The sequence below is a fragment of the Bactrocera latifrons genome, unplaced genomic scaffold (assembly GCF_001853355.1).
Source record: "Bactrocera latifrons isolate USDA-ARS-PBARC rearing strain unplaced genomic scaffold, ASM185335v1 scaffold_10, whole genome shotgun sequence".
NCBI lineage: Eukaryota > Metazoa > Arthropoda > Insecta > Diptera > Tephritidae > Bactrocera > Bactrocera latifrons.
The window spans coordinates 1,238,347-1,262,483 of record NW_017534408.1 but is presented as its reverse complement, the minus strand read 5'-3'; the positions used below and the strand labels follow the sequence as shown (position 1 = coordinate 1,262,483).

The 24,137-nt window shown below is 34.1% G+C and overlaps 1 protein-coding gene across 1 annotated transcript; it reads left to right on the top strand.

The window, feature by feature from the left end:
• The first annotated feature begins 202 nt into the window (after positions 1 to 202).
• LOC108966881 (organic cation transporter protein) lies at positions 203 to 23,705 on the top strand. The gene is made up of 9 exons (XM_018930019.1): positions 203 to 1,448; positions 19,977 to 20,423; positions 20,486 to 20,640; positions 20,715 to 20,883; positions 21,186 to 21,318; positions 22,525 to 22,681; positions 22,745 to 22,927; positions 22,999 to 23,183; positions 23,248 to 23,705. The coding sequence occupies exons 1-9, from the start codon at positions 1,327 to 1,329 to the stop codon at positions 23,458 to 23,460; spliced, it is 1,764 nt and encodes a 587-aa protein (XP_018785564.1). The 5' UTR covers positions 203 to 1,326; the 3' UTR covers positions 23,461 to 23,705.
• The last annotated feature ends 432 nt before the right edge of the window (positions 23,706 to 24,137 follow it).

Here is a 24,137-nt window from a genome sequence, read left to right as displayed (position 1 = left end):
CGGTGTCAAAACATTTTTTCTTTATTGGGTGTAAACGCCCGCAGAAGTGCACGCTTTTTGGTCGGCTGTTCGTCTCGTGTGGGCAATTTTGCAGTCGCAGCGCCGCAACAGTGAAGAGACAGTAGCGCAGCCGCAGTCGGCGATCGAACAGCTGCACAGAAATGTTCGGGCGCTCGACTATAACAATTTGCGATCAGCAAGCGCTCGATTTAGTCGGTGTAACGCACTCGACGCGAACAGACTAAACGTAAATAAACATTTTGAATACGAAATAAATGAATAAAATTAAGCACAAAACATAAATTAAAAAGGAAATAAATTATAATAAAATAAATTATAATAAAATAAAACCATCTTAGGCTCCAAGTTGTACGCCGCGATCAGCAGTTTCCATACGACACTCAGCGCACTTTTCACCTTTCTTTCAGTCAGCCTTATTAGTTGTTTTGTTATTGTTGTTCTGCATTGAAAAACGCGTGTTTTTTTTTTAAGCGCAAACGTCGAGACGACTGGGAAGACAGACACCGCAGCACAACATAAAGGTGGTTTGCGAGCTGACAAGAACACGCCAGCTGCCACTTGGCCATTGCAGCGCAGCGCCATTCTAATTGACGTCTGCAGTGAAAATTTGGGAAAAGCAGACCACGTTGCATTTAGATTTCTTTTCGCAGATTTAGCATACATTGCCACACACAGAACCGTTAGCGACGCTGCCGGCTGCTATTATCGGCGAACACTTCCCAGCCACGCATTTTTGCAGCATTCTTGTTGTTGTTGCTCTCGTTGTGCGTGGGGCTGTAAAAATAACGAAGCGTCGTACTGTGTTGGCACTTCTGAGATCACATTTCTTTTGTTGTTGTTGGTGTTGTTGATCGTGCTATATAAAATCTTTTTATACGCGCCACTTTTTGTTGCTATTGTACGGGTGAATTTACGCGGCGACAACAACCAGTTGACCGCATTTGGCGCCAATGAAAAATTACAACAACAGCAACAGAGCGGCGAACACAAAACGTAAAGAAGGAAAATTCGGAGCGCGGTTCGCGTGATGCGTGAAAAGTGAAAGTGCAATGAAGTGTATTTTCTAATTGGCAAACAACAACAAAACACAACTACCAATTCAATGAACATTAAAAGTGTGTAGCAAAAAAAAAAAAATTAATAAAAAAAAAATACTAATAAATAAAATTTGAGAAATAATTTTGAAATTTTTTTACGAAAAATTTTTTTGCTAAATATTCAAAACAAAAATTATAAATTAACCACTTTCTCAAATCAAACAACCGTTATTCGTTCACTAACAATACGAGAACCAATATCCAAACAATGACGGCAAAACTGAAATCTGAATGTAATGAGAAGGCAAAGGAGAGTATCAGCGAAGAGAAGTTAAAAGATTTGCTCACCGAACAGTTGGAACGTGTTGGCACTGGCGGCGCTTTTGTTTGGTAATTATTTGCTCCATTTTCTAATAAGTAGCGTAATAAGTATCTTCAACCCACTATAAATACAAACAAAAACAAACAACATACATACAGAGGTGCGCGGTGCATGAAAATGTATCGATTCGCTTCCCTGCCCTTCGTCTGTGTCTGTCAATCAATAATTTCGGCATTTCAAAATATATTTCTTGCAAGCAATTGACGCGAAAATAAATTGAAAAGAAAGTGCATCAACTGATGATTTCAAGAGCTCAAAGCAGATAAATTATGGTAAATGTGAATTATTTGTTAAGCAAAAATTTTCGAAAATAAATTTTTTTTTGGAAAATTATTTTTTATTAATTTAATTGAGGAATGGTTTTTAGATGCGATTGATTTCAAATTTTAATTGTAAACATATTCGAGCAATGCCAATAAAAGTAAATGTTGTAAAAAACTAAAAAAAATATTAACGTTAGCTCCATCGAAGCCATAATACCCTTCACAAGTTCATATTTCCTTATTTGACCTAGATTTTTACGGCAGCTGTATATTGTAGTGGTCCAATCGGAACAGTTTCTGCGGAGATTGTACCGTTGGCTCGGACAATAATGCATTTCAAAGTTGTCCATGAATAAGTTTGAACGTTCAGTTTGTATGACAGCTAAAAGTATATTCTATTAAGATCCGATATCGGCGGCTCCGAAAAATGAGCAACTTCTTGGGGGGAAAATGATGTGAGCGAAATTTCAGACCGATATCTCAAAATCTGGACTAGTTCGCGTACACACATACGAACAGAAGGACACGAATAAATCGATTCAGTTTATCATAGCAAACTTAATATACCCTGCTCAGTGTATAGTTAAATAAAATTTCCATAATTCATTAATTATCGATCGATGTCCATTATTTTTGCGAACTCTTCGGCTAAATCAAGTCTATAATCTAGTGTGACATTCAAAAATGGCCGTTCTTTGTTCTATAGGTTCACGATAATTCCTCATACGACATCAGAGACGCTGATCGGTACACTAATTTTGGTATAAATCATCTTTAAAGTCCTAGAAAATAAGCGTTACAAAATATTCTTGAAATAATTTTATATTTTACTTAGAGGTGGGCTTCGTTAGATATTCTATAAGTTGTTCGAAATAGACTATATTTGTTGGAGAAAAACGTGCAACCATCTGGCAGAGCTGTAAATGGCTGTAACACACTTAAAATCACATGTCTGTTTCTCACAATCTGTTCCTGCGACAGTTCGGAACGTTAATGCTTTCTGTCAATGCCGTATGCTTAACATTAAAAATAACAAACTTGGATATGAAATTATCAGATTTGATAAAAGAAAGTTAGAAGACTAGTTCGGCCAAGTTCTTAAAGCTGCTAAAACGCTTATGTTATATTAAAAAGAATATTTTATAATGAACCTTTTATTGGAAAAAAAAGATTATATGGATTATATATACTGCCCGATCTAAACAATTTTTTCAGGGATTGTCCCGTTGTCTTGAATAATAGAGCCTTTCAAATTTCGAAAAGATTTTTTAAGTAAAAGAGCTTTTCATACAAGAACTTAATTTTGATCTGCGAGTTTTGTATGAACACATTATACTATAGTGGCCAGATATCGGCGGTTCCTTAAAGAAAGAAGAACGCGTACAAAACTTTGGATCTCAAAAACTGAGAGTACATACAGAGATAGACATGGCTAAATCAACTCAGATTGTTACGTTGATCATTTAGATGTCTATTTTATGGATTCTCCGACATTTTCTGTTGTGTGTTACAAACTTCGGGGCAACAGAGGGCAGGGGCTAAGATATGCTTGTCGTAAGAGACGACGAAAACCCAATATGCACCATCTTTGTATTTCGGGCTTGTCTCTAAATTTCGGTCTATACTTGTCAGAAATTGCGCTACACTCAGCTTGAACTGATATTATAGGCTTTGAATGCGTTTCCTTCTAATTAAAAGGCATTTGAAGTTCAAGCGACAAATGTCACCAGTCATTGAGTTTGAGGGATGCTCAACTGGTAGTAGCAAAAGCTACAAACTTTGACCGGAAACTTAAATGTGGTAAGGTGACGAGGTAAGCAGTTATCCCTTAGAGTTCGCTCCAATCTGCTCGTTGAGTTTGGCCCTTCGGGACGATTCGTGGTGGCTGTGGTTTAAACTTAAAGGCAGGTAACCAAAAAAATACTTGCAAAAAGCATAAATTATTTGGGGCGCTAATCAGCGCACTGTTTTCTATGTGTTTTAAAAAAGCATCGTGAGGTTAGGCCTTTGACGACAGGTACTCACATAAATCACAACGATGGTTATACACTGTTCACGGTATAATTGTAATAGGCTTCTAACAAAGCTGGTCCTAGACTTATCGATTTATTACCTTTTCTCCATTGGAACTCTAACCCGATAAAAGAGCGTTCAAGATAATTACATTCTCTCTGCTTAATTCTGACCTGTTGCATAAAATCTTTCGTATGTTTCAATACCTCATTTTCGCATATAAGAACACTTTATGATATTGAACCAAAATAATTAGTATCTAATTTATTTGACAAATTCTCAATAATATCCGATGCATAATACTAGGCACATTTTAACGAGAACTACAATTTGGCGCCAATAAATGCGCATGCAACTATTTTTGTATTCCACATACAAGTGTCTTCAATAAACGCTTTAGAGGTGCTATAAAATTTATTTTACATACGATATTGACAACATTTTCAAAGAAAATTTAAGAGGCAAAATAAACAGTCATCAAGTTTTTGACTAAAATTCTGGTGGAAAAAAAATTTGGCAAACACATTAAACTGCACAGACCTCTAAAGTGGCATAACTCAAATTTATTAGTTTTTAAGAGAAATTAAAAATTGCAACTTTTTACAATACAATTTTTGAAATATTAGTAAAAAAATTTAGTTAAGAAATATGTGATTTTCAGCGTAAAATAATAATTTTTCTCATGAGACTTCTTAGTAACTTTAAAGCTGTTTATGGAGAAAATTTCATCTGGATTTCTGTCATTTTAGAAGTTTGCTTGCAATTTTGGCTACTTGCACGTTTGGTTTGACATATATGTATTACACATGTAATACATAAAATATACATAGGTAGTTATATATTAATGGTGTGTACAAACTTGCATATTCTTGCACAAATGAGCTTTCGAAACATTTTTAAATGCAAAGGTTTTGAGCTGAATACGGGCAAACACACGTCCAAGAATGCAATTATCAATGAAAGCACATACGAGCAAATAGCATTTGTAAACGTTTAATGATGAGAAAAATATTATTTGCAATGAAACATATTTACGTTTTCATTATTTGTCGACACTTCGGTAGTACTTTGGAGCCATAGTTTTGTTAAAAACATTATAGTGCCAAAAAAAAAAAAAAAAAATTGTAACTAATAATTCAAAGGTAAATATAAAACACATAAACTTCATATGTAATGGAGAATGTTTATTATTATTCGAAAGAACATTTTTTGACATTTATTTTTTGAAGCTTATCTCTTTCAAATGTTGGCCGTGGCTACGTCTCAGATGGTTCAGCCGTAGAGTGCAATTTTCGATGACTCGTTCGAGCATTTCGATTGGTAACTGGCAATGGCAAGCGTGATGCTTTGGTCCTAATCCTGAATCGAAGCGGTATGGTCCGCATAGATTCTAGACTTTACATATCCCCTCAGGAAAAAGTCGAACGGGGTGATATCACATGATCATGGTGGCTAATCGGTCGGACCAAAACGTGAAATTATCTAGTCACCAAAGTGTTTTCTCAATAAATTCATTGATTGATGCGACGTGTGAGATCACGAGATGTGTATTTTCTCATTAGGGATGTACTTACCAAATGAATTCAAAATCTTTTTCAGTTACTCATAAGTAACCAAACTGTAGTCAAAAAATTAAAAACAAAAACATTAATTTCAGTTGCATCGAAGCTATAATACCCTTCACAAATTCAAAAATTTCTATACAAAACTTCATTTTGTTCGGTCAGTTTGTATGTATATCTACTATGCTTATACTATAGTCGTCCGATCTGGAAAATTTGACGGGAGATATAATATTAACATTGCCTTGGAATATAGTCCATGCTAAATTCGTGAAGATGTCTCATCAATTAAAAAAGTTTTCCATACAAGGTCTACATTTTGACCGAACATTTTGTATGGAAGCTATACAAGTATGTTATGGTAGTACGATCTGAAAAATTTATGGCAGGATTGTACCGTTACCTTGGAAAATATACTATACAAAATTTCGTGAACATTTTTCGTCAACTAAAAAGTATTCCATTAGGGCGATTCAAAAAAAAAAATTTATTTTTCGTTTGGTACTTTGAAAAATAGGTTCCTAGACACCTCTAAGGAAGCCTCTCCAAGAATGAGTTCCTAATTGTAACGGGAAGGTCCTCCAACTTACAATTTTCTATTTTTTCTTATTATCATATAGAAAACTTTATATCTCGCTTCCAACTACTTGAAAAAATATCTTGTTCCTTAGATTTTGTAGAGAATTGAATGCTCTACAAAAAAGGTGTGTACGATTTTTTCGTAAACCCAACCGTTTAAAAGATATTAACAGTTAAAGTTTGATTCCCACGACAGTCGGGTCTACGAAAACCGGAACGGACCCTGATTTTTATCCGGCCAAGGACTGTCAACTCGGCAGAATTCTGCCGTTACAACAACAACAACAACAACGAAGAGCGTGTTGTTTGAAAATGTTTCACGTGAAACAAAAACTTGTATAATTAAAATAAAATAAGTCCATTTATTTATTTTACGTATATAGTTAAATATAAGCCCAAATTTATATTATTATATTACAATACACATAAAAGGCATTACCCTAATCCATATTTGTAACTCTCTACATACATATATTTCAGGGTCATATGACATTAATTATTGCTATTTTAAATTTTTTTGTGATTGATAATCACAACAACCAATTTTCTCAACTTTACGACTATGTAATTTTGCATGTTGAAATAAATTAAGCAAATAGGATAATTATTAGATTATATCGAATTGAGTAATAACTGTTATTTATTTGACAAATGTTTTGAAATATTTTTCGAGCAACCCCTTATTTTATTTACAAATAATCACCGAAAACGTGATTGCTTAGTTATAATACAATAGCTCCAATTGTTTAAAAAGTTTGCTTACATTTAAATGTGTATAATTGCTATAAACAACATATAAAAAATTCCACAATTGATTATATGTTTTGATAAAAATATTGTGAAATTCGAATAACTTGTGTAACAAGTAAGTAAGGGCTAAGTTTGGCGGTAACCGATCATTTCATACTCTTGCAACTTGTCGGGATCAAAGCCAGGGGAAATAAGGTTGGTAGGTTATACGGGGCCTAGGGCTAGTTTTCACCCGATTTTATCTATTTTGGGCATATAAAGGCACCGTTAATAGAAATACACGCTCCCTCAATTTTATTAAAATAACTCACACATTCTCCCAACTATGCGGTATAAGACAAGTGTAAGTTCGGATATATTGTATATATATATATATGTATGTATGTCATAAATCTTCTAAGCTTTATTCTGTATAACTATACCTAAGAGACTATGTGTCTAAAACCAATTTTTATGTTTAAAAAGCTGAATAGTCGGTGGTACGGAAGATACTTATGTGTTATGATTGAAAGATCTGGCTGATTCCTACAAATGATTGCAAGACTATACGGATACGAATGATTTCAATAACAACTGTTGTTAACGTTTTTCTCCAACCAAACCTAATTAATACGTAATATAAAGGTTGAGAAATGTGCTCTAAAATTTTCTTCCAGCAATAGTGCTATAACTATTTCTTAGTAGAGAAATTATTTTCTTCCCTTTAAAGAGTTACATGGGTTTCCTTGGGTAAGTTTTTTTTTACCTTACTTTCAAAATTTTTTTCTCATATAAAAAATTAAATGTTTTATTAGAATTATTTACTCTTACAAACTTACACTGTTAACAAAGAAATTCTGAAATTTTTGAAAACAATACTTTAAACTCGGTCATTGCGACGTCATTTCCGGCGACCCTGCGGAAAAAAGATGCCCCCGTGTTGGCAGGATCCTTATAGGAACATCTGAAGTGAAAAAATACGTGTTTTAGTTAAAACCTTAACTTACAGCTTGGACCAAGGATAAAAACTGAAAATTAGATTTTTGGCAGACATTTTTACCAAAAAAAAATTAAATTATCCGTGAAAATTTCGCGACACTTTTTTTTTCAAATAATTGTAATCAAAAAAACATTCTTCGTCCAAGTCTTTAAGAATTGTACCTGTGTAAATTTCGTGAAGATCGGTTGAGTAGTTCTCGAGAAATCTTGCCAATTGACTTCAAAAACACAGTTTCGAGTCTAGTCTAGCTAGCCTCGAGCGCACTACTTCTCAAGGCTCTATCTTCGAAACTATTACCCGGATTAACTTGAAAATTTATGTCAATATTCTAGAGAATAATATTGTAGAATTTAATAAGTCAAAAAAAAAAAAATCGATTTTTTGAAACACATAAATTCATGTAACCCCTTAAAAACCTTTTACTATGGTTTTTTATAAATTATGATACTAGTCTCATGTTTTAAAAATACATACACAAAAGTTTAAAAAATAATTTTTTTGCTAGGCTGTGTCATAATTAAATTGAATTAAGTTAATATTGTTATTGAGAAAAGTCAATTGCTTTGAAAATTTCTTACAACAAGGGCTAAATTTTTACGAAAAATTATATAAATATATAGTAGGACTAGTATCGTCATGGGGGTCAAAGTTCGGAAATACTAATTTCAATGAATGCTAACAACTGATATTTACTCGCCAACAGCTGTAGACTGTTGCACGTTAAACGGCGAAAATTTCAATTTTAAAACAATCTCTAAATGCAATTACCGAAATAAATTTAGCATACATTACACAATATCTATCACTATTTTCGCTTAAAAACTGCATCTATTATTACTCATTCACCGCCTTTTCCCATAAACGAATAACAAATAATTAGATCAAATCGTGCATCAACTGACATATCAAGTGAGTATACATACATATTTATAAGTGGAAATAAAGCCTTATAAAGTTGGAGCGCATTCAAAGCAGTTGTAATATGCAAAATATCATATCTGAACAATCGGTGTTTGGGATCCATTTGCATAGATTCACGCGCACGGGTTACAGACAATTGAATCATAATTAGATGTTATAATTTTTTAAGAACTTATTCAATTTATCAGCTGATTAGTTTAATTAGAATTTTAATAATTACTCAAAATATTTTTCATCGTCTCTTTTAACACGAAATAAATTTGTTTTTATTTAAAGCGATCATATTAAACTGGCACATTATATAAACAGTTCTACAATAATTCCACAAGTGTCACATATTCTTACTTGAAACACCCTGTCTTACATTTCCTTCATACTTGATTATTTTCCGATTGAACGATTTCGCATTAAAAACACATAAATTACATATTCTCAATCATCATCAACAATAATGAAATCAATGCGGATGAAAGTGAAAAATGGGAAAAGGTTAGCTTAACAATACAAATTGTATTGTATTTTTAGCTTACGTAATAATGTGAGAAGAAAAATTGAAAGTAGCTTAAACAAATTTCATGTAACAAAGAATCGATTATGTAAAGTGTCAAAATAAAATTTCAATTAATTACAATTTTGAGTTTTTAGGTTATAAGAGAAGTACTTTCATATAGATGAGTATAGCAAATTACAAAGTATTAAATTATCATCATGGAGGGCGTAAGATTCGCAAGAGTATGAGCCAAATGTTGTAATGGTGATACTGAACTACTTTGCCCAAGATACTATGGTTCTAAAACCGGTTTCGAGCTAGTACTTTTTAAAGCGAAGTTTAAGAAACCTGTATAATCGGTTGTATGGGAGATATGTATGTGATATAGTTATCCGATCTGACCGATTCGGACAAATCATCAATAGAACTTCAAAATGCGCCATAAATATATAGGTGCATTCGGAAATCTCAAAAACTGACGGAACATTATGATCCCTAAAATACTTCACCATGAGTTTAGGGGTTTCAAAAAATTGATTTCTTTATTGTCTTATTGTCCTATTGACCCGAGTAATAGTTTCGGAGGACCAGCCTTGAGAACTTATGCGCTCGAGGTTACCTGCGGTTGGCAAGATTTCTCGAGAACTACTCAACCGATCATCATGAAATTTTACACAGTTCTTTGAGATACAATTCTTAAAGACTTGGATGAAGGTTTTGTTTTCGATTTTCTTTTTTTTGATTAATTTCTGCCATACAATTTTCAGTTTTTTTCCTTCGTCCAAGTTGTAAGTTGATGATCCTGTAACAAGTTATTCTGCCAAGGCAAGCTCTTCTTTTTTTCGAGGGCTCACTGATTTTTCCAAAAATTTCCGAATTTCTTTGTTATTAATCAATTAGAAATAAATTTAGTAAATTAGAAATAAATGACGTCAGTTATCAGTTAATTATTAATAAATTAGTGTTCAATTAGGAGTTATGTTAGTAAATCATTAAGTAATGACTTGTCAATTAAGAAAAATAGTTATTTTTAATGAAATTTAAATTAATTTAGTTAATTTGTAAATTATTATGAATTTACTAGGATCTAATGAAGTCAGTTATCAGATAATAAATAATAAATTAGTTTTGATTTAGAAATTATTTTAGGGAATCATCAAGTAATTACTTGTCAATTAAGGTATATTTAGTATTAATGAATTTTGATTTAATTTAGACAATTATTAAGTGATTATTAGTCAATTAGGAGTTAAATTTGTTATTCTGTAATCAATAATTGTTTAACTACGTATTAAATTACTCAATTATTAGCCGTTTATTTATAAAATATTAAAAATTGCTTAGTTATTGGTCATATAGGAAATAATTTAGTCAGTTACTAATCAATTTGAAATTTTCTAGTCAATTATTAGTAAAAAACCAGAATTAATTGAGTAAATTAATAATTAATTATTAGTTCATTAAAAAAACAAACAAAAAATTGTTAGTCACTACATTTGGAATTAATTTAGTCAATCATTTGTTAATTAGTAGTCAATTAGAAAGAGTTTGATAATTTACTAATTTAATAATCGGGTTGAAACGTTTATTACTTACATAACTGTCATATGTTTATGAATAATAGGTTAGGWTAGGTTAGTCTGGTAGGTCAATGAGCCACGCACCGACCTTTTTTGATGATTTGCGATATCAGATAGACTTCAGTTATTAGGTCCATTAGGAGTAGTCATTCTTTCGGATGCCTCCGCTTGATGCGAATTTTAACAGACTCTTTGGCCTGACTATCAATACCTCCTACAGTGTATCATACCGAAGGACAAGTGCATATGCGATGCTCCATTGCTTCACTGGTACCTTGTTCTAGACATTTTCTGAAGTCAGCCCTATTCTTAGGACGTATGTATCCACCATGAATAAGTATAATAATAATTATCTATTTAATTTTTTTTTAAGTATGTATTTATATTTCCTCTCACTTAATTTTGTATATTTTGTAGCCGCATAGTTTCAATTATTTACAGTAAATATTCCACAAGTAATTTAAGGAGGAACATACCTGTTGAAAACAAAAACACTAAATGTTTGGCAGCTGTCTTTAACCTAAATGCGTTGTTTCAAAGCAAAACTAATATAATCTTCAACAATCTGCCCAAAATAAAACATATATATTTATAAATATAAATTAATGTATACATTTTGTTAACGTATATATTCCATTAACAAATCTAGCACGTTACGATCACGTTCTACAAAATCACTGTAGAGACCATATGTAATCTATGTGAGCATATGGATCTCGTGCTGTCAGCACTCACTACTACGTATTATAGTATGTTTTCGGTTCATGTATAGCATTAGGGATGTTCTGAAATATGGGTGAAGAAACATAATTCGTGGGATTTCTTCAACGTAATTTTGGTATTGAGTTAATAATATTTAATGCTCTCGTGGCGATTATAGTTCATAATACAGTGAGCAGACTTCAATCAGAACTATTAAAACAAATGTATTTATTTTTAAATTGCTGAAAGGAAGAGACGTAATAAAAATTAAATAAAAAGAGTTTAAAGACATTTCCAATGTATTTAATACATAAGCATTTACATATACATAACTATGTATGTATGTATGTGGCCACCTTTTGCCCCTGGCGCTATGCAGCCACTGCGCGCTGATAAATTTGTTTCTAAATATAAGTTTCTATCAATTATTTCTTATTCGTTCACATTTCTTTGCACATATGTAAATATTGATAATGCGGATTTAGTTACGTTTGTGCTAAACTGAGCTTATTTACATATAATTATGGCTTACATACTTACATATGTAAATAAGAAGTTATTATATATGTAAGTATGTGTGGTCGATTGTGCATCAAGTGGGCTAATAATGGTTAAAGTACAACTTTCAATTTGATAAGAAGGGACATTTCTTAAGCCCAGTGGCATACATATTTACATGATGCAGCTTGTTTTGTTAGGTAATTGCAAGAAGCGTACATATTTGCCATATTATTTGCCATGGAAATATTTGCCTGCATACCTGACAACGCTTAATTCGTTCGATTTTTATTTGAATGTCTAATAACTTAGCATACATATGTATAGTATGTATGTATATTAATGTCAGAACTCTTGTTCCGGTTCCCTATTCCATTCTTCTTTTTTATCGAGGGTCATTCACATTTTGTTTTCAATTGTTTGTTTGTCGCAAGGAAGTGTTTTTGAGTGGCACAAATTATTCAAAGAGGGTCGAGAACGCGTCGACGACACACCACTTTCATGTCGGCCATCAACAACAACTGATGATCAACATTTCAAAAAAATTAAGAGATTGGTGCTTGAGAATCAACTGTTAACAGCCAGAGATCTTACTGCCATCGTTGAAATATTGGAAAGATTAGTGAAAACCATTTTGAAAGATCATTTGGACCTAATCGATCAATCACCAGAATAGCGTGACAAAGGTGAGCTGAAGTCATAAAAGCCAAGCAATATCATTTTAATGTTATTCGTAAAAAGCCGGAATTATATACCGACAATAATGCACCGCCACATACTGCCTTGATTCTTCTTGAGTTTCTTGACTTCTTTGAGCAATTCCGGAAATTAAATTTAACAACTGTTTCGAGGATTGGAGAAAATGTTGGCACAAGTTTATTTTTCACATTGCCAAAATTATGAGTTGTTCGAGGAAAATAAAAAAAAATAGAAAAAATTATTCAAAAATAGAAAAAATCCGCAAAGCTCCTGCACGTAGAACAACGCAACATGCTGCTGGAACCACCAGCAGAAAAAGCAAGGCTGATACTTTTGAACTTCTTATGGGATTATGACTTAAATAAATGAAGAAAAACCCGAAAAAAAAATTGAGTAAACTCAATTGTTTGGACAAATGAGTTGATCATAAACATTGCCGGCCTAGAGAAACATAAAAGCACGGTTGAACTTTGCTAAAGAACATTTAGAACAGTTCATAAAATTTTGAAAAAGAGTACTTCAGGAAAATGAAACAAAGGTGAGTCGTTGAAAGACGACTTTGCATGCCAGAAATACCGCTTTAAAACAATCGTTATTGCATCGGATTGTGAGTGATGATGAAGAATAGATCCTTTACGACAACCCTAAACGCAAAAAAATCGTATGTGTAAACTGGCCAAATCAACAGCTAAGCCGAATATCTATGACGCCAAGGTAAATGGTCTGTATTTGCAAGGAGCAGAGGGGTTTACTATATTGTGAGCTCCTAAAACCTGGCGAAACCATTAATGGGGAACGCTACAAACAACAACACATCAAATTAATGTGAGCGACCCGGACTAATCAATAAATTTCCTCTTGCTGCAAGACCGATTGAAAAATATTGGGAAAACAGCGGCTGGGAAGTTTGAACTTAAAAATCAATAAGGGTGTTTTGATCTGCAACAAATTAAATGTAGCAAATTAAAGGTTCCAATCAAAACCTATATATCGTGCCTCCACATATATATATACTTATAGATAATTGTGTGCGAAACACACCTATTAAATACTTTGCACAACATGTACTCGATAATTGCAGTTTTGCATCGTCATGCATTGTTAAATGTCTGTACATCTGTATATACAGGGTGTGCATTTTATATATAGAGTTGAATTACCGTGACATTAACTAACTGATTGAGCTAAATTGATGTACTGACAGAACAGAAAATCGATTCGAGATTGATCAAAGCCCATTGCATAATCGAAAAGTTACTGTTTGGGCTGATTTTAAGCACATTATCATTGCAATACATATTTTCACACAAAATGAATCAGATGTCTGTGTGGAAGAGGTTTTGAAGTTGACGTCTTGTTGATGCTTTCTTCCTTGCCAAACTTCGATTCAAACTATTCAACTACAAACTTAAATAAAATATTGCGCACCCTGTACATATAAGTGCATATTTATAACATTTTATACAAGCTATGTTATTTAATTGGATTTTAATAAAAGGGCATTGACTGATAATTTATTCATTAAGTCACTCTTCGAGATAAAAGTGAAAACAAGTTTTTATCAATGTCTATCAATGCTTAAGTGAAATCGGTGTAAATATATGTATATAGTATAGATGAAACTTTAAGAGGGATAGTAATAAATAACAATGCTTTAGTGAAAGTAAATAAGTAATTGCTACTATATTTAACTTTTTTATTATGCTCTATCCTTCAAAGAAGATAACTTCAGCTGCACCGAAGCTTTAATACCCTTCAAAGATGCGTTTTTTATAGCAAATATACATACATATGTACCAAATATAGCAGCCGGTTTTGATACACCTTAGTAATGCGTGATTTTTACAGCGTATTAAAATATCAAATAAAGAATTTGTCTCAAATTTTGTATTTCTAACCAAATTTCGTGTGCGGAATCGTTGCGAATGTTGGAAAAAGCTTACGGTAATTCAGTTTTAACAAGAACACAAGCCTACGAGTGGTACAAAGCGTGCAAAGCGGTCGAGAGATCGTTGAAGACTTGCTTCCTTCCTTCTTTCTCTTCAGCTGACCTCTTCAAATAATGATAATATGAAAAATGTGAAGGATATGGTGCTTGAAAATCATCAGGCAAATGTTACAGAGATGCCAAGAGAGTTCGACATCTCTCGTCCCGATAAATTTGAATTTCTTCGAAAAGAGTACCGTAAATAAGTTTCTTTGAATATGCTTGACGCGCGAATTCCAATTCCACATTCATGGAGAGCATTATAACTCACTATGAGATAAGGTTTTATGAATTTGACATACAAAAAAGTCAACAATCATCGGAATGGAGGGGAAAAAACCGAGCCGAAAACCAAAACGCTGCTTAAAAATCAAGGTTATGATTGTTTTTTCGATATTCGTGATTTGGTGCATGATGAATTCGTTCCGAAGGAACAGACCATTCCTCGAAATTGCTTCAAGAATATTTTCTGCCGCTACAACAACAGCAACCTATAGCCGTCAAATACTGAAAGCCGTTGAAGCGTCAAAACAATGTCTACTTTAAAATAACTCTCAACAAACGCTTTTTACTTTAACAACAATATTCATTTGTTGACAAAAAAGCCTAATTAATGCAATACAGGTAGCATTGTGTGGCAAAATAGCCGTCATAACCTTCAAACCGCAAAAAAATTCGCGAGCAACCGCGAAGCACGAAGTGAAAATATTATATTTCAGAAAAACAGTTTTGGTGATCAATGTCAAAGACAAAGCAATAATATTGACGAACAATAGCAATTTCATACACACTTACATATGTATTGTATGTACTTGAAAGAAATGTGTCGTTATTCAGTGGCATGCGCATTTATCCGGTTATGGATGTGCGGGCCTATAATTTACATTGCGAGCACATTCATTTTTGTATTTTTGGTAATAAAAAAATAATCCTAAAATGTTTTTAACTACACAGTTAACCAAATACAATAAAGTTAGTCGTGACAAATAATAAAAAGCTAACGAAAATATTGACACATTCACAAAGGTGAATTTTATATTATATTGATAATATTGAACACAATTAATATTGAAAGCATCACGAACGCTTTAACGAATATTTTTATTGATGAAATTTTTTTTTTTATTTGCGAAAAAATCTCTCCAGAACAAGACAATGTATCGCAACAGCTTTTCGTTACAATACCTAGATTTAGAACGCTATCGTCAAGAGGCTGCATCGATTTGAATGATTTTTCATGGAAAGTGTGATCCATTTCGAGATTCCCTACTTTTTAAAAGAAAAAATACAGAACCTTCAATTTTAATGGGGAATGTTTATTATCATTCGAAAAAACATTTATTTTTTGAAGCTTATCTCTTTCAAATGCTGACCGCGGCTAGGTCTCAGATAATACATACGGTGAGTCCACTTTTCCATGAATTGTTCGAGCATTTCAACTGGTAACTGGCGAGTGCCACGCGTGATGTTCTGCTCCAAGCCCTGAATCGAACCGGAATTTTCCGTATAGTCTTTGGATTTTACATATCCCCACACGAAAAAGTCTAACGGTGTGATATCACATGATCTTGGTGACCAATTGAGCGGTCCAAAAAGTGAAGTTATCTGTTTCTCGAAGTGTTTTCTCAATAAATCCATTGATTGATGCCATGTGTGGGAATTGGTGCCGTCTTGATGAAATCAAATGTCACCGAGATCACGAGCCTCAATTTCAGGCGTCAAATAGTCGGTTATCATGGCGAGATAATGGTGGCCATTAACGATTACGTTCTCACAGGCATCATTTTTGTAAAATTATTATTAAAATATTTTTTTAACTGCATGCTGGACGTAATCTATTCGGTAGAATATTATCCAATAATAAATGCTGGGTCTCAAAATGAGTGATCGTGTTGCGTATAGTATGCTCAGTAGGCTGATTATGTTGACCTTAAGTTGAGCGAGGCGAGTGAACACACATTTTTAACACATCGTGAGTTTTCGCAATAAAGTTGAACGATTTGTAAACCTTGTTCAGGAATAAGTATTTCCATAATAAAATGTCAAAAAATATTGACAGCTTGACACGACGCACGCGTGATCTGTCAAAAAAAAAAAAGGCTATTGAAACTAGAGGTACTTGTTCACCCGATAATATTCATCAAATTTGCAATATGTCCAATCTCCGAATAAATTTTTCCGATCCGAACGCTATAGCATACACATATTTATAATACACATCGACCGATCAAAATACAAAATAAAAATCTACTTACATATACTCTTTATATATAGGAAATTTAATTGTGAAGGCTATGATGCTGCGTTGTAACCAAAGTGAACGTATATTCTTTCATTTCTTTAATAAAAAATGGTGGTCAACTAAAATTAAATAACAATTTAAGATAATTTATTAAATGAGGAAAACTGTATATTTTATTCATGAGGCAATAGCGAGCCACACTTACGATCAGAGGATTATTTATGACTTATTTGATGATCATGATAACGATCGTTAGTGCATGAATATCACTCATACGACCTGCGGTTCTAAAAATAATATATGTAAATTCATAATATTAACATATTACTGGTTATGTAAGAAGCTTTCATCTGTTAACGTCATTTGTAAACTATAAACATATAAACATTAATCTAAGCAAGTGTTTATGTCAGAGTTAAATCAAATTTCATTTTTATTACTAAATTATAAACATTTATTTAGTAATTAGCCAACAATATACATAGTTCCGCAAAAACCTGCCATATTGGAAATTCGGAAATAATTATTTATTCACAAAACGAAATATATTTATTTACCCATATGTGCATAAATTTACATTTATGAATTTTATATAAGCCTAAAAAGCGTCCGGACGCCGTTGCGGTTGCTTGTAGCCGTTTAAGTCTGCGAGTTCACTGAAGCTAGCGGCACTTCAGACAGAGCTCAATACATACATATGTACATACATATCCAAACAATATAAATTTCATGAGTCACGTGTGCCGTGACGAGGTTACGATTTTTATATCCGATTTATGATTTTTTATGTACGCATATTATGATACACAACAATTTGCATTCCGATCGCGCAGATGACCACGACCAACCACGAATATTGAATAATTTGTTTACGCATTTAATCAAGCACAGCATTATTTAGATATCAAGCTGCGTTTTAAGAACGTGCGTGTGTATGTATGTATATTCTTGTAAATATATCAAAAATTCTACTTTTGTGCCGTTTTTGTAGTTAGACTGATTGGGAAATATCCGACCGCAATTGACGAAGTGCGTGCGCACGGTATTCATACATGATATGTTTCTACGAAATACACCTTCAATCGCTGTAGCTGTTGTTGCTGCAGTCTTTGTTGATGATTGTACAGATTTACTAGCTTAATTAATCTCAAAGTTAGGCGAATCCGGATAACCTCTGGTTACAACTAATTTTCAAGTTCTCAAATCGACTGCGTTTATCTGCGTACAGTATCAAGCTCTAGAATATTAATACTAATTTAATCATCAGCGCTGATTTGCTTTCATTTCTTCAAGGTTGGTTGGTTTTATTTTTACTCGTATTTACGTTTTATTTAGTAGGTCGTAGGGCAGCCAGCAGCTGTAGCACTCTAAATAAAATGTAGGTAAGATGGAATCGCGCCACTGACACACATTTTGAGGTACATACATACTTTTATATACATATGTATTTGTAAGTGGACCCACATTATTATTTGTTGTGATCTAGAATTTAGTATGAGATATGTGTGTTATAACCGAGTTTACAACAGCGTGTGAGTTTTTCTCCCTTTTCGCTGTTCGGCGCTAATTGAAAATTCCCAGACCCTTTTCCACCTGGTCTTTCCAACGGAGTGGAGGTCTTCCTCTTAATATGCTTCCCCCGGGGGATACTGCGTCGAATGTTTTCAGAGCTGGAGTGTCGTAGGATGGTGATGATGAGTGACTTGTAGAGTTTGTTGTTTGTTCGTTGCGAGAGAACTTTACTTCTCAATGGCCTATTCAGTCTGAAGTAGCAAATGTTGGCAAGAGCTATTCTGCGCTGGGTTTCGAGGCTGGTGGCGACACGTATAATGCATTATTGCGGAACATTATCGTGGTGCGAAACCCGATAGTTGTCGGTCTATAATTCCGCCCTGTTTTTACGAATAGCTTCGTGCAAATGACGCATGACACTCAAATAGTATTCCTTGTTGATATTTTAGCCGGTCGATAATAATTCAAAGTGCACTACACCTCGATAATCGAAGAGAACTGTCATTATTGACTTGATTTGTCATCTGCTTTGACGTAGTTTTCCGGCCTTGACTCACCTTTGCCACAATATTAGGCTGATTTATCGTCTATTTTCACTGGTTATTCCAATATTTCAACGATACCATTAAGAAATTCCTTTATTTTTTTCACGTGTTCATCATCAGTAGTTGTTGATGACTATCATGGCCATGGAAATTCTAAGCCTCTAAAATAAACACCCTATATTTACACATCAGTTTAGAACAGATTCACATTAAATCATCGTTAGATGTGCATACATAAATGTTTGTAAAATAAGTATGCAACAACCTAAATGAGGAAGTAAGCGATCATTTAACTAATTAAAGTCACAGACAAATCTTAAAAAAAGAATCTCAATTAGCACGTAAATAAATAATTGGTAAATCTATGTTTGTTTGTATTTAGTATTGCAATTATTGCATGTAAATATTTATGAACTGATATGTGTTTTAATCTATACACACATGCATTTTTAATTCTTTAATTTTCGAGATCTGACAAAAAATTACCAAACAGCTTTATTACTACATGATCCAGACATTTTGTGATTGATAGATATAGAATTAGATATATACAAATGATCACGATGACGAGACGACTTGAAATGCCCGCCCCGTCCGTCTGTGCAAACAAAACCTTGAGTAGAAGTTGAGAAATTTGATATTGCAGATGGATATAATCGGACCATTTTCACAAAATGTCATGGAAAGAAGTATTTCTAGCATCTCTGCATACATTGTGAAGCGAATCAGACGATAACCATGCCCACCCATACGGTAACCCAACAGTTACGTCCACCACTGAAATTACAATAACTCACCACGAGATTGTAAGCAAGATTTCAAAGGATAAAATTGAAAAATGAGCGTGGCAAGGCCCACTTTCAGGTGAAATGCTGTATCCCAAAAACGACTTGATCAATTTCAACCGGATTCGAAACATAATACAACCTTATGCTACGTTGTGCAAATAGACGAAACCGTTCTACACACACGCCTACTTCCCATAACCCGCAATTTTAAATGCTCAAAATCGAGGCATAACTTTTAAAGCCTCCAGAAACCGAAAATTAGGTTTAACGTTTACCCTGAATAAAATCGGTGTAAACAATATACGCCCCTAGAATGATTTCCGATCCTCTGCCTTACTTTTTTTCACATATAAATACTTATTAAATTTAGCCCCTTTGATGGTTGAAATTGTGATTGACTAACAATAGCGTTTAATTCTCTTTCAGGAGCCTCTTTTTTCTCTGCGTTACACCGAACATACTCAATGGCTTTCACGTGTCTTCCTACACACTACTGGGCCACTTACCCGAAGATCAATGGTGTGCCGTCGGCAATCTGAAGTCGACCAATTGGACCGTGGAGCAACAGCGTAACATAGCACAGAGTAATCTCAATACAGATGGTTGCACCATATGGCAGTATGACTATCCGAAACTGGCGGCTATGACTTACGAAGAGGCACTGCACTACACCACACAACAAACGGCGAACGGCAAGCCGGCAGAGATACCATGCAAAATGGAAGGTGAATACGCGTATACAGATGCCGAGACCACATTTGTGGCCGACTGGGATTTGGTATGTGAGAATGCCATACAACGTACCACAGCGCAGGTTGCCATATCGTTGGGAAAATTTTTCGGCTCCTTCTCGTTTGGCATATTCGCAGATAGGTAAACACACATTGTCAATTGTGGAAACTCGCTTATATGACGGTATTTAAATTCTTTCGTAGATTTGGTCGCAAAACTGCCTTCACTGTAGGCGCTATCCTTTACATTGTGGCGAGCTTATTATGCACCTTTTCACCGTGGTATCAGCTCTTCTTAGTGGGCCGTTTTGGTTTGGGTGCGGCCTCCTCGGCGCTCTTCTATCCCGCTTTTGCAATGAGTAAATATATTTTGTGTGTATGTGTGTGTGTTGATTTCTATTTATTTCTAACGGCCTTTTATCGCATATTGCAGTTGTGGAGAACGTGTGCCTGCGACATCGCTCCTGGATGTCGATCGCCTTTTCGGGCTCCTATCCAATTGGCTTGATCATGCTTGCGGCGATCGCATATCTGGTGCCACAATGGCGCTATGTGCAGTTGGCGCTCACAATGCCGGCGCTTTTGCTCTTCTTTAATTGCTAGTGAGTCGGCAATTTGTTTAATGTTGTGATAATTTTTGCTAGATTTTTATTAAGTGTAATTAAATTTAATAAGATTTTTGACCTCTGCAATTATTATTCTCGATTTTTTTTTTTTTTTTATTAATTTTGTTTTATGTTTTTCTCTCATAATTTCATCAACGCTTGCTTTCTTTTTGGAAATACAAACACCGCTGCTGCCGTTATCGCTATTGCTCTGCGCTTTTGTTGTTCTTATGTTATGTTGCTGCCGCTACTGTAAATTATAAAAAACTCTCGCACAAAATTTTTGTTGTTATATTCAGTTTGATGAATGAATCGCCACGTTGGCTTATAACGAAGAAACGCTACGCTCAGGTCTACAGAATTTTATTCAAAGAGGAATGCCATTATGAAATTCAGAAAGCGCCCATTGAAGCCAACACCGATAAGAAAGCCGTAAGTTTTTAAATATTAAAGCGATTTTGTTGTTGTTATTTGGTTGTTCCTAAGTACCATTCAGTTGTGCATATGTATGTATATACCATTTGTATGTAATAAATACCACATTTCGAACAATATGTGTATTTATATAAAAACATATATGTTCATGTGAAAGTACCTATAAAGGAAGTCCATTCACCCACATAGTATTGTAAATTAATAATATGTTATACTTAGCATATTAATTCTGAAGTAAACTTCGTTCACTTATTTTCATAAACTCGTATATTTACATATTGTCTGTTCAAATTTGACTCGGAAATGCACAAAATGGGAAGTTACCTGCCATTTTTGAACCATATCTATTCTATTTGTAAAAAAATTCTCAGTAGACTCCACAGACCAAGAGCTTCCAAGTGTAGCCAGGTCCTTCTCCACCTAATCTTTATAACGGCGTGGAGGCCCTCTGCATCCTCTGTTTCCACTGGCGGGTACAGCTTTGAATACTCTCAGAGCTGAAGTTATTTCCATCTATTCGGACGACTTGACCTAACCAGCGTAGCCGTTGTCTCTTAATTCCCCGAACTATATCAATGTCGTCGTATATCTCGTATAGCTTATCATGCCATCGAATGCGATATTCGAGCATAAATAAATGCGCAAAGGAGCATAAATCTTCCGCAGAATTTTTCTATCGAAAACTCGTAACGACGACTCATCACATGTTGTTATTGTTCTTGTGGTAGCGGCAAATTGGTTGCCCAAACCCATTTGCGTCTTTATCTTATTCAATTTGGAGAAAGCTGAACTAACGAGGCCAATGATAAAGCTCACCAACTGTACTCTTATAGAATATTGTATAAAAAGGGGGTTTCTCATTCAAGGCTGTTTTCTTCTATTCATTGAATGGGGGTGTATTTACGTGGTGGGTCACAAACTCAGCGCACAACCCTGTGGATGCATGTTTCACCTTCTCACTTTAGCTCGTCTTCAAACTGATGATTTCTGGCTACCCGGAGGAAAGTCGTGAGCTGCTTAAGCCATATGTAAAAGAATCGTTTCACGCCACTCGCAAGTGAATGGCAATCAGAGAACTTTCCTCACCTACGTGAACTTCTACACATGACTCCATCCATATTTTAGTTTTAATTATTCATTGTCAATATACATAAAATTATGCCTATATAAATATACTTGAACAAAACTTGTTTCGCTTACTAGGAGGCACAGCCTGAGGCAGCGACAACACTTTGGGTTAAATTAAGAGAAGGCCCATTCAAACAATTCCATGAACTTTTTGGCACATGGAAGGTGCGTCGTCTCATATTTACCGCATATTTTATGTTTTGTGTCACCTCACTCAGTTACTATGTCACAGGTAAGTGAAGAAAATCGTATCAATATCGCTATGCAATATTTTGCTACAAATACTTCTTTGCAGCGCTGAATGCCGCCAATATGTCGGTGAGTCGTTTCATTTATGTTGGCATTACCGGTATAGTGGATCTGCCCTCATATCTGTTGCCGGTAATAATGTTGCGTTTCACGGGTCGTCGCACGACTACAATGTCACTGTTTATGCTAACCGGAGTGGCCTTATTGATGGTGTTGGCTGTGCCCAGCGGTAGGAACAAACATTTGCCAAATAAAAATAAAAAATTACAATTATCGTGTTTATTTTTTGCTGAATCACAGACAATGCTGTATGGATAATATCCTTTGCTATGTTGGGTCGTTTCGGTATTACCGCTACATATTCCATTGTTACCCTATATACTGCCGAGCTATTTCCCACCGAAATAAGAAATTCTGCTTTAGGCACATGCTCAACGTGGGCGCATGTGGGCTCCATCTCAGCGCCATACGTGGTGGATGTGCTGGTGAGTGAAAGTAGTGGTTTTACTTTTAAAATTATATTTATTTATTTATATATGTATTTTGTAGGGCTTACTTGGCTGGTATATTCCAACGACTATTTGCGGTTGCTGTGTGTTAGTAGCCGGTCTGCTCACGCTCACTCTACCCGAAACCAGTACCCACAAACTGGTGGATCGCGTTGAGGAAGTACCCTCTGAATCGGAATCGAGCACTGAAGACAACACAACTTCTACTACTGTGGCCAAAGCGAAAGAAATCGAAAGTTCTAATAAAATTTAGTTTTTTTTTTTTAATACATACTTATTTTTGCACATACACATATTTCTTATATATAAGTACATACATACATAAGTAAATAATTATAAAATATTTACACTTGTGTCAATTAGAAATTGCAATAGGTTTGCAAATGTTCCATTGTTTGTATTTTAAGATAGCTTATAAATTAACAACTAAGATAAACGCAACATATTATGGCTAGTGTTATATATTATATATAATTTATATAATTTGAGTGATTAAATACAAAAATTAATAATTTATTTATTTACGTATATAGTAAAGAAACTATGTATTTGCACATTAAATAGTAATACAATTTTAATTAGCCTATTGCTTTTGATAATCACAATAAAGCTATAATGCAATGATATAAAATTTAAAGCATTTGTAAAGTTAGTTTATTTTTACACTATGGCTTCAAAATTTGGGGTTTCCTCCAACAAACTGAGTCAAAAAGTTAGAAGTTAAAAAACGGAAGGCTTCAATAGCTAGAAGAAGAATAATTCCGTCATGGAATTATATTTTTTTGTTAAGTATTTTTCCATTTTAGTAATTCCGTAATTAAAAAACTATAACACTTCTATATTCGTATTTAAATTACCGACCGGAAATCGCTTCACAAAATTTATCAAACACTTGCTGTGCGTGAAGTTTTAACTCATTCACAATAATTA